We start from the raw sequence: 13024 nt of genomic DNA, 5'->3' as shown, positions 1-13024 counted from the left end.
AGTGGACTGGAGAGTGGACTGGAGTGTGGACTAGAGTGTGGACTGCAGTGTGAACTGGAGAGGGGACTGGAGGGTGGACTGGAGGGTGGACTGGAATGTGGACTGGAGCGTGGACTGGAGAGTGGACTGGGGTGTGGACTGGAGCGTCTTAGTGGGAGCGTATCAAGCAGCATGGTATCGTTCAACTTAGCTCGCATCATAAAACCGGCAATGGTCCGGACATGTTCAAACACACGTACACATACAATCACACGCTCACGTGCACATCATTATATAAACGTTATTATCACTAACGCGACAAGTCAAGCGCCATTTCACCACCTAACCTTTAATTAGGAAAGCAAATGTCTTGTAAAATCGTGTGGTTCAACATATCAACGGCGTTATGAACACAAATACTGAACGCTTCTATCGCCACGTTTGTACAGATACGTGCTTTCGATTTGTGTCGATTTGAGCACATCATCACGTCTTCGTACAAGTTATGTGAAATCATAAGTAGTAATTGACTCATTCATTGACGAGTTATTCAATAATTCATCAAAAGCAGTATTGAGTCCAGTGATACCACTTAGTCAACTCGACCACCAGGATCAATCTGTTTTATTGGCTAACCAACAAACACGATCTGACGTTATATGACGAGGTTTATAAGCGTGACACGTGTTTAGATACATGCCACTTTTAATCCATAATCTAAATCCGTTTTTCTATAATGCCATTATCCCTTAGAGCCTAGAGTGGTCGGCTGATGGGTTATTGAACAAGAACTAATTTGTCGAATATTATGCAAAAACATTGCCTTTCAAGCTTTACACAAACATCCCGTGGTGGAAAAAGTTTCAGCAAGAACGTAATAACATTGACAATGCAAGACATCATTGTGGGTCACTCCCAAAGGCCGGGTCGGGGTTCGATTCCACACATGCGCAGAGCGTGTTAAAGTCAGTGATGACACCAGCTGTTTACGAAGCTCATTTCTCATGTTACCTACGGTGACATTTCTTATTGTAAACAGCGGCGTAAAATCGCACCCCCCCCCCCCCCCTTGTCATGTACAATGCCACCCACCACCCCCACCCCCACACCACACCCACCCTACCCCACCTCGAGCATAAGATCAAAGTCCCGAACAGGATCCAAATCAGCTGCTGTGATCCAACCGGACCCGAGCTACACTTATTGCTTCAGGATCTATTAGTCTCCATATCAGTTGCATCAATGTCTGTGTGGATGATAGTAAAAACAGAATTACGTCACGCCGACTATTCACCGGTAGTATTTTGGTTCTACTGATAACGTAATCCTACGGATGACTGGACGTAGGAGAGGACTCTGGCCATTATTGCTGACCGAGGTGTGATATAGATAGTATCAGTTCTTTTCTTAGTGTTTACTGGCTGTTTCTATGTATGAAGTCAGAGTGAGCTTAGTAATAGTTATTTTCGAGTTTTAATATGTTTCTGTGTATATCTTTTTAAATGATCACATTTATGTTACTATTATATTTTTATTTATTTTTTATTATATTTTTATTATATTTTATTTATTTTTATAATATCTTTATTTATTTTTTATTAATTATTACATTTTATTTATTTATTTATTTATTTATTTATTTATTTATTTATTTATTTATTTATTTATTTATTTATTTATTTATTTATTTATTTATTGTTATTCATGTGAAAATGAGAATTATCGACATAGTCGGCTGTGCGCGGTATGAATAGAATATTTATTTTATTATCTATAGTGGTTCAAGTTAAAATACGAATTATCGACATTGTCTTCTATGCGTGGTAAAAATAATCTTTTCTTCTTGTCCTAACGTGTGCCCACTGACCGTGACATGTACAGTATAAATGTAGTTACGTATAAAAGGGAATAAGCCAGGTTCAGAAATAGTACTATATAAACACCATGTATGTCGCCCATAGACTGGTTGACTCCAGGAAGGATTTCAGCTGTATTGTGTTCACATTCATAGATTATCCGAAAACCCTTAATTATGTGAACAAAAAGGGCCCTGGGCACAGTGTCATGTGGGTTCGTTACAGCGATCGTTCAACAGTAACAAGGCCTCAAATTGTGTTTAAGAGTGAGTTTGTTTAGTTTTACGCCAAACTCAGCAATATTCCTGCTATATGGCGACGGTCTGTAAATAATCGAGTCTGGACCCGACAAACCAGTGATCAAGAGCATGGGCAGCGATCTAGACAACTGGGATACGATGACATGTGTTAACCAAGTCAGCGAGACCCGATCCCGTTGGTCGCCTCTTACGACAAGCAGTGACAGCCAATATTCTAATCCGAACCTTCACGGGTCTTTTGTCTGAGTGCGGGGCTTGATTTTATCATAATGTTGTGCTTATATTACTTGCACAAATTTTATTTCCTGTCTTATTTTCATTGTTCAGTAATTAGATTGTTGAGGCTTATCCCCTGCGTTATTTTCATTGTATTATTATTATTATTTATTATTTATTTATTTTATTTTATTTATTTATTTATTTATTTATTTATTTATTTATTTATTTATTTATTTATTTATTTATTTATTTATTTATTTATTTATTTATTTATTTATTTTATTTTATTTTATTTTATTTTTTATTATTATTTTTTTTTTTGGGGGGGGGGGGGGGGTTAACGTCTCTCTTGCCAGCTATATGAGTCTCTTATAACGGCATCTGTACCAGTGGCATACAACAATCACATCAGCAAGCCTGATCAATCATTAGGTTTTACATTGTTTCATATTGCGTTCCTTCTTTTGTGAATTACAAACGTTATGCCATTTGAATAAAGCGAAAACACAAAAAGGCACCAACATGGATTAAATAGGATTGGTATGTGTGACGAGGTTTTTCCGCCGCTTTTGGCATTCTAAAGATATATGGCAGCGGGGGACATCTGAAATGTGCGGGCTTGCCACCAATGTAGGGAATCGAAACCATTTTTTTGACGTGACGAGCGAAAGTTTTAACCATTAGGATACACTGCTGTTCTAAATACTGCGATTGTGACATGCGAGGCCTAACCATTGATAAGATAACACAAAGCCCTTAAAGTTTTGAGCAATTTATAAGTGAAATGCTTAAAGTTCAGTCGCCCAAGCTCAGTAAATCGCTTTGAGAGTAGCTGCACAGGCTACCCTATGGTCGTGGGCCCGCATCCCGGTACTCCCCAGTGATGCTTCTAGCTTGGGCAGCCCCCAATTCGTGTTCGTGGGTTAAAATGTTCTACATTTCTCTCCCTTTGTGTTTTCCGTCCACAGGATACGTGAGTTAACCGACCAGGATATGAGTCACCACTGTTGAACATGGCGTAAAACACGCTCACTCACTAACTCACGGGAGCACATTTGTGTGCTTGATTTATCCGTTTACTTTGGTTGAGACGTTGGCAATGTTGCACATAAACTCCGTCAGAACCCGTGTTAAGCTCGTCCATTTCGGACACTCGTGATTTTCATGAATAGTTAAGCAACGACACACGGCCCTGTTTCCAACACGGTATGAAGCGGACAATCCTCGAAGCGTCATCGGGGCGATGCGAAACCTCAATGTGGAGTCAACTTTCCGCACCGAGTGAGTGAGTGAGTGAGTGAGAGCGTGAGTGCGTGCGTGCGTGCGTGCACGGTTCTTAGAATCACGGCATGAGGTGACGGCCACAGCTCCACTTACTGCTTTCACATTGGTATTTGAACCCAAATCTTCGTCGTGGTGACAAATGCTTGAACCACTTTACCGCACCGTTTGATCACAGCTGGATCAGAAAGTCAACCCAGAGCGAACAAATCCTGCCAGTTAGTTAACGAAAGGCGTCTCTGACGACTGGTACACCCGTGGGAATCACTTGAAATGGTGCATTCACTCTATGGACTAGTGTGGACACAAGGCTCTTACTCAGCACCGAGCACTATACGGGCAACCCAATACTCCAGCACACAATGTGTAAAGGCTTGCAGTATGGGCGTACGTAAATACTTCAAACAAACACCAGCAGTGCTGGAAGCAAGTTCGTGTTGAAATCACGTTGCTTCACATGTGAAATGAGCGAGCACAGTCCCCACCTCAGCACGTGAGTGAGTGAATTTAGGTATACGCCGCACTCAACAATATTCAAGTTAAAATGTATATGACGGCGGTCGGTAAATACTCGATATGGGACCAGACAACCTAGTGGTCAACAACAAGAGCATCGGTCAATGCAGTGGGGATACGATACCATGGATCAAACAAGTCAGCGAGCCTGACCACCGGCTCTCGTTCGTCGCCTATTTCGACAGGCATGGGTTACTGAAGACAAATTCTTACCCAGATCTTCACGGGATAATCTGCAATAGATCCTGCACTACCACCTGAAACTTACGTTCCATCGTACACCAAACCCTCCTCGCCTTTGCGGCGATAATACTGTTAATAGTATCTATGCTAATAAAGGAGATGAATGAACCAACGACCAGCAGAGCCTCGTACGATGAAGGGACGCAGCTCCTCACAACCAGTCCTGAGTCATCGGATCACACACCCACACCATACCACCGCTGAGATGTCGTTAAGGGTGATATTTACGATGACAATTAGGTATACGAGCTAACGGCCAGCGGATCTTTAGACGCCTATGGGCCGCAACTTTGCACGGGGGCTAGCCTTGTCATGGTGTCATAATCGATGATAATGATCATGATGCGGCTGAACTGGGAAGAACAGTGGATCCTTGAACGGCTAAGGGGAGCAATTATGTGTAAATAGTGATGAGTGAGTTGGGTTTTACGTCGCTTTTAGCAATAATCCAGCAATATCAACGCGAAGGACACCAAAACGGGACTTCACACGTTGTATTCATGTGCGGAGTCGAACCCGGGTCTTCGGCGTGACGACAGAACGCGTTGACCACTGGGCTACCGCACCGCCCTATAATGGCGGGGATTATCCTGGGGATAATAATGAAGTACATGATCATGGCCACATCAGTTCAGAGGAAAAGGCACATATTACTCACTATGTTTTACCACTGGGTATCACTGTTTCATTTACATGTAGTCACTACAGGTCCAACTGCAAACAGAAGACATCCGCGTGAGATGCATCAGCTCCTATAGTTATCATTCGCACCTTCAGCATGATGTATGAGACAACATCAGACCTTCAGCATGATGTATGAGACAACATCAGACCTTCAGCATGATGTATGAGACAACATCAGACCCTTCCGATGCATATAAATCACTTTCAATGAGTAACCAAGTACAAACATAGGAATCTTTCTACCAAATATGAGGATGAACTATATTTGAGGGTGCTGAACTATTTTACGATTTTTGTGCCCCGTCTTAAGGCGAAAGGGAACTCCGTATTCAGAACCATCCGTACTCTGCGATTCTAGTTGATATCTCATGAACCTGCACCCAATGCCTTGACCTTATCTTCAAGGTCACATTGACTCTTTGACCACTTTTCAAAACTATGTCAAGGCGATATCTTATAAACGTTTCACCTAATTTGAAGAATACATTGTAGTTTCGTATAAATTTGATGTCAGAAATTACATAACGGGTATCGGTCAGCGTAGGGCATTAGGGGTGGGGTACCCTAGTAAAACATTTGGACCCGTCCTATAAATATATATGTTATATTTCATTCTTCTTTAGCGGCATGTTTCTTTTGCCATGTTAGTGGTAAAAGCTTGTTCCTCTGGTAGATTTTGTTTCAATATTTTTCTTTGAATATCAGTATATATTGTATTGAACAGGTGTCTTCATTTGCTGTGTGGCTATATGGTTCGTAGGAGATAAATGCTAATTTTACGTCACCAATCAAAGTAAGGAAAACATGTCTGGGAGCCATATCATGCTGAAATGAGCTTCATATGAGGAACGTTTAGTTTCTGTCTTAACCCACAGCCTGATTTATACACATGTACATATGGACAGTATGGTAATGTATCGAAAGTAATGACACTTATATCTAAATCCGACTGTCATAAAACATGTTTTGAAACCTGGATCCCTTGTTGTTGTGATGTATGTTCTGACCTTATCTCTGACAGATGTATGTATCCTATGGGTGGCTCTATTGTCCTCAGCTAACGTTGGGTGGAGCGTTTCAGGTTCTCGGTGGGGCTCAGCTAATATAGCATGATTCACTGTCATATTACCATTACTATACAAATCAAGGTAGCGTTTTCAAAATAAACACTGTTCTAAGAGCAGTCATTCTGGATATGATGCATGTATGTCATGTGCTATATAATATTTGGTTTAGTTTGAGTAAATATAGGTTTAGACGGACTGTTGTCAACACGGGCGTCTTTCCCTGAATCATCTTTACTATAGGTAAACTGTGAATTTTCAAAGTATGTAAGCGATACACACGCATACACTTGCGCATACAGAGAGAGAGACAGACAGAGAGAGACAGAGGAGCGACACAGAGAGACAGAGAGAACGAAAGTTAGAGATTGAGGAAGAAGGGAGAGATAAAGAGAGACAGAGAAAGAGAGAGAGAAAAATTTTATAATTCTCTCTTTCTATACACAGGCATACAATACAAACATGAAATGGAAATGACAGTAATCGAGTCGAAGTAAAAGATCGAACCATAAAATCCTGTAATTAAAGGACGGTCCGCATAGACTCATTGCGAAAAATAGCGATAAGATACAAATACGAACGTAAAAGATACCACCGGTATTTTGTGCCTTGGATCATTAATACAACTTAAGAAGTGGAATGCGTTACTATCATAGTGAGGGTGGCATTTCGAGAAAGGAGAACATTACTAGGTTTATTCGGGATGTATATACAGGAAAATATTTGAGATACATGTAACAGCGAAGGAGACGAGGAACAATTGGACTTTTAAGGAGACTTTCAAAATACGTTGAGTTAGTGAGTGCGTGAGTTTAGTTTTATGCCGCTTTTTAGCAATATTCCAGCAATATCACGGCGGGGGACACCAGAAAATGGGCTTCACACATTGTACCCATATGGGGAATCGAACCCGGGTCTTCGGCGTGACGAGCGAACGCTTTAACCATTAGGCTATCCCACCGCCCCCAATATACGTTGAAATATGAGTGAGTGAGTGAGCGAGAATGGTTTTACGCCGATTTTAGCAATATTCAAGCAATATCACCGGCGACACCTGAAATCGCCTTCACACGTAGTTAAGTGGTAAATCGAACACGGGTGTTCGGCGTGACGACGTACGCTTTAACCACGAGGCCACCTCCCCGTCACATTGATATATGACAGAGTGAAATATGAGGCCGGCATTACCACGGCTGCCGTGAACACAGATAAAACTAATTTTACAGTGGACAGACCGACAGATGGATACCATGGAAAACCCCAATGGTAGTAAATGCTTCATCATTTAATTGGCTGATGTACACGGAAGAGCGGGTCTCCACAATATTCTAGTGTTATCACGAACAACCAGAAATGAGCTTCACATATTGTATTCATGGGGGGAATCGAATTCTAATGCTCCGCTTGACGAGCGAACAGTTTAACCACAAACTTATTAAAGAAAGAAGGGATCGGAGTGAGTTTGTATTTCTTTACGCCGGTTTTGATAATACTCCAGCAATATCTTGGCGTGGGACACCTGAAATTGGCTTCACGTATTGTGCCCATATGGGGAATCGAACACGGATCCTCGGCGTGCCGAGCGAACGCTTTAACCACTAAGCTAACCCATTTCTCGGAAACAATAACTATAAAGACCAAAGGTTAGGACAAATCAAGTAAAATAAGCATTGTTTTCGGGATTCAAAGTTCACGGTGGGTTGTGACGCATTAAACACCCTGCCATACTTGGGCCCCCTTTACTGGTGAAGACACCGCCCCTTACGCTGCCGTTGGAAAGAAAGTGACAAGGCAGGTACCATTGTTGACTACTGAACGATCTTTTGTTCATATTTCGACCCCAGTGCTCGGGGGTGAGCAGGTCACCACGTATGGGTAACATGTGATTTACGGGTGGAAAACATTGGGGGACAGTACAACAGCTTGCCTTAATCCATGCTTAACTGAAAACGCAAACGATGCATGTCGTGTCAACTTTACGCCAGGTCATTTATGACGCCGACGCCGGCGACGTCGACGACGACGATGATCATAATAAAAAATAAAAGGCGTTAATGTTGTCATATGATGACGATATCAGCGACAGGTGATGATATTGAATGTTGAGAATTTCCCCTTCACACAGGACTGATATAACCCAAGACTGATATCACTCTTACGTCAAATAAAAGCGAATAAATCTAATCAGGCATCATCAGCTTGATAGCCCAGTCCATAGCTTGATTAGTGTCGTCAACAACAGTTCAGTGAGGTCGGAGTTACAAAACATGGCCAGTGACCAACAAGCCACAGGACGCCATTGATCATTCATCCTTGAAAGTCCAATTGTTCCTCGTCTCCTTTGCTTTGTTACACATGTGTCTCAATTATCGGGGACCGCCGAGGAAGCATATCACCTGCTAGACCTCTAATAACCAATTATGTAATACCAGCTCTTATCACCTCCACGGGGTGCTCATGATAGCTGCAAGCTACAACTTCATAAGTCAACAGGGTAGACAGAAAACAATGGTTAGCAACCAACAAAAACACTCAGAGTGAGTGTTATTGTACATGTGAAAGATCTTAGTTGCTGGAAGAATTATTGTGTTTACAGATTAAAATATAATGCAGCAGATGGGGTTGGAAGGAAGAAATATTATTATGATAATTAATAGCAGAGGTAGGGTTGGGTAGTGCTTGGGTTTAGTTTCACGCCTCTCTCTGCAGTCTTCCAGGTCTTTGGCTGCGGTCCGAATATAAATGAGTAGTAGTAGAAGTAGTAGTAGTAGTAGTAGCAGCAGCAGCAGCAGCAGTAGTAGTAGTCTTAGTAGTAGTAGCAGCAATAGTAGTACAATTTGGAGCATAAGATATTCATGCGGTTTTGTTGCAACTATATCATAAAATATATCAGGGTGATCAGAGTGAAAGCAGTGATAATATAGGACATGTAAGCATATAATCTCCAGGGTAACAAAAAACACCAAATCTGCTTCCTATATGAACAATTCATATAGAACAATATTTCAAGAGCATGTAATGAGTAACTATCCTATGAAGCTTTGAGTAGTGTACGGTAGTGTAGAGTAGTGTGTAGTTTTTTCGTGAAAGGAAACCTAGGTTCACTCTGGAGGCAGACAAAAGAGGGGTGATATACGAGGTAGATGTACATGATAGATCCACGTTATTGAAACGACAGGCGGGATCGCAGGTAAAGCTAACCCAAACATAGACTGACACCTCGATACCTCAGCGAGGTGAAACAGAGCTGTATGATCAAGGTATAGAAACTTACAAGCATGAGTGTGTGCGTCTGTTGGCGGTGTTCTGATGTTCAAGCGAAAATAACAAAACGTGAGACGTAGCTGGTATATCTAATTACGATGTGTGCATCAGAGATGTAGAGGTGAGAGAGCGGGGACGGGACAAGGTTCGGAAAAAAGCAATGCGTGGAAACAGTGTCAAGGGTTGCATTTTAATATTGAGCGAGGGAAAGGAACGGAGAGAGAGGGAGACACAGAATGATAACGATACACATAGTGAGAGGGGAGAGGGATGCAGAGAAAGAGCTCGGGTAGAATCACAGACAGAGAGACGCCAAGGTGGGGGGAGGAGGGGTAAAAGAGAGAAAGATGGGAGAGGTAGAAAGACACATAGCGAGAGTGTGAGGGGGGGAGGGAGACAGGGAGAGAGAGGCAGGGAGAAATAGACGTGAGAGAGAGCGGAGAGAGAGGGGAGGGAAAGAAAGAGATGGAGGGGGGAGGGAGAGAGACTGGAGAGAGAGAGTGGAGAGAGAGGTGAGGGAAAGAAAGAGAAGGAGGGGGAGAGAGAGAGACTGGAGAGAGAGCGGAGAGAGAGGGGAGGGAAAGAAAGAGATGGAGGGGGAGAGATAGTATGCGAGAAACATAGATTCATCCCCGACGTGTTACAGAAATAGGTCAGTCAAATGTTTACTAAATAACAATAGTAACAAACGAATCGCTGCCTACTTTTTATATTTGACTTTTCCTGCACATGCAAATAGCCTGTGTGTCCGTTAACCGAAACCTGAAGAGGCGGTCCCTGTATACAACATCAACATTCCTCGTCCCATGCCGAAGTCCCCAATTAAAGAATGAGCAAGTGAACCAATACCGTCAAACCAATTTTAAAAAAATAAAGTTTTATAGACATGCACATAAACAACAAATTATATACTCAAGCGAAGCAATGCAAAAAAGAAACATAACTGATAGATAGATGTCCATGCTATTGATCACTGGATTCCCTTGTTTGGTGCATTGCTTCATATCAACATTGATGCTGGTGGTGTCAATCACTGATGCAGACTTAATTACTTACGTAAAGATGAAATATGCTTACTCACTCACGGTTGTATTTTTGCTAAAACTATAAATGAAATGACCTGACATTTACTACCTATGATATCACTCAATAACTCATCCATGATAGTTGTAAGTTTGCTCAAACCATGAATGAAATGAGCTGAAATTGACTACCTGTGATATCACTCGCAGATCCGCGATATCTGTAAGTTTGCTAAAACCACGAGTGACACGAGCTGAAATTGGCTACCTGTGATATCGACATCCTTGCAATTAACTTGTTTCCCGCACCAGTTGACACGTGGTTCGAAGGGCAAACATTAAATTCCGGCCATTGTTTCAAAGTCCGCAATGAAATACCTCCGTTGGTAATGTTTAACAGCCCACGTGCTTCAGTCACGAAACGTGTGGTATATATTTACATGTATATACTTCACAGAAACATTTTGCTTGTCAAGCATATGTATACACACGCAATATAGTGACATCTGATTTACATGACAATAACTGTGGTGTTTCATATTTACATACGAACAGGTGTTAATATCAGGTGTGACGGTTTAGAGAAACTCATCTTCTTTGCTTTCTTCATTTTTTTATCACTTTATATTTCTTTATGATGGGTGCATAATCTTTCACTCTCTAACTAACAAATATCACTCTGTGATTTATAGCAATATTCTGACATGATTTATGTGTTTCCTGCTAAGTCATTTCTATTTCTTTAATGCAGTGGCATTTAGAAGCTAGAAAGATGAAGAGCAGTAACATTTGTGGATAGGCAAGTTCTTCAAGACAATAAAAAAGGTTGCAATTGCCCCAAAAGACGTTTTCTGCACATACAATTTCTTCATCTTTAAATATTTTATTCATGGTGACAAAAACACTAGACGACAGCGCGAGTAAAATAAAAAAACCGTAATGATATCATTTCATTGTTTTATGGAAAAACTGGTTCTTGCTTTCATTTAATCCCCGAACATGCTATTGAAAGAAAAAACAACTTTCAATTTGTTATCTTACAAACGATTGCTAATCCTTTATAAACATGTTTTACGTCTGTAAGCTGACGTAACTATTGTTTATCTATTCTGTAGCCGGATATTAACGTGTAAATGGTCTTAATGACAATTGCATGGCTGTTATGTAATTGTTAACCTCCCTTTCTTGAGTCGGCGTACATGCGAAAATTATGTCTGGGTCCAGCTACCGTACTTTCCTCACCGCTATCGAACAGGTTTGCTCCGGGGAATATTACGCTGATCACGTGACCGGGACGAATCCTCATTGAAGATCTTCAGGATAATTGGATGACTGAAGGCCGTGTGCAAAATATGGTCGTACTATAAGTACCCCAAACTCGGCCAAAATGGTGTGACAGTCCTCAAATAGTAGTTCGAAAGCTCCAAGTCAAAAATGGATTTTCTTAAAGTTTTCACCGGTGCCTTTGTGGCATTCGTCCAGTTGTTTCCATATGCCGTTGGTAAGTTGCTTTTCAAATTTTATATTTTGTTCTGAACAATTGTTACTGTATTTCAAAGTTCATTTAATATTTCAAACGCTTATGAATTTGAGTATTTTATATTATTTGATTTTCTTTAATGGCAAATACGCGCGAAGGGTCCTCTACTGTCAACACCAGCGTTGTAATTGAATTAAAGTATTCAATTATTTCTTTAATGAATAAATATTAGCATATATTAAACATATATACCCACTTTCGTTACTATTTTTATCACCGTAAGAACATTTTTATTACTTATAAAGAAAAAGCATATACTTTGTAGAAAAAAGAAGAATATAAAGTCAATTGTTACTTAATGATAATATAATTTTCAAATTAAACTCCCGTAAACGATTAAATAGGATAAGGGACATATAGCATTCTTGATCATTGTGCGATAGTAAACGTTTTAGCATTTTACCCAGCCGCTAGGAAAATACAAGTTGAAAAAAAATGTTTTCTAATCCAGAGAGACGGGGCATATACATGACGGTAGTTTTTCTGTTGGTTTAGAGACGAATTTGTCGTGACAACATACAAGTGTGATATCCTCTTACACTGACTGTATGAATGTACAGAGGCTGTAGCAAGGTCCTGTAGTAAGAAAATGTGCATGGTTAAGCCTGTGGTAACTGGTTGTAGGAAGCGGTTATACCCAAACTTTACGGCTGCTTTGTAACTAACACATTCCCGTATTCTTGACAAGGGTAGTTTGGTTTTTTAAAATATTACCTTGTTATTCAATTAGGGCTGGTATAATTCGAAATGAAAAATCAAGTATAAGTGGACTTAATATTTCTACAAAAAAAACTAATTCATGAAAAAGGAATATAGTGTAGAATAGAATCGTATTTACATCATGTCCGTGACTTGTGCAATGAATCATTTGTGTATATTATTGACTCTATGACTCGTAAATGTGTTTCGTGTGTGTAATGTGTGTGATATTTCTTGTTTAAAAAAATGTACAATCAGAATACGTTTTCCTTTCGTTTTTTTTTCAAATTTAAATTATAATGTGTGTTTAAAAGCATTTGTGCTAAGACTCAGATGAAATGATAATTGTATTAAAAGACAACATGAGACAGCAGGTGGACTGGTGTTTGCCTGTTGC

General features: G+C 40.5%; 1 protein-coding gene across 1 annotated transcript in view; it reads left to right on the top strand.

Moving 5' to 3' along the window:
* Positions 1-11696: 11696 nt before the first annotated feature.
* Positions 11697-13024, top strand: part of LOC137298632 (carbonic anhydrase-like) — a 33193-nt gene continuing 31865 nt past the window's right edge. The window contains exon 1 of the mRNA XM_067830919.1: positions 11697-11889. Within this exon, the coding sequence (XP_067687020.1) occupies positions 11823-11889 (67 nt within the window). The 5' untranslated portion in view covers positions 11697-11822. The remainder of the gene's footprint in view (positions 11890-13024) is intronic.

The sequence above is a fragment of the Haliotis asinina genome, chromosome 1 (genome assembly GCF_037392515.1).
Source record: "Haliotis asinina isolate JCU_RB_2024 chromosome 1, JCU_Hal_asi_v2, whole genome shotgun sequence".
Taxonomy (NCBI): Eukaryota; Metazoa; Mollusca; class Gastropoda; order Lepetellida; family Haliotidae; genus Haliotis; species Haliotis asinina.
The sequence above is the reverse complement of the archived record's forward strand: the minus strand, read 5'-3'. Positions and strand labels throughout refer to the sequence as shown.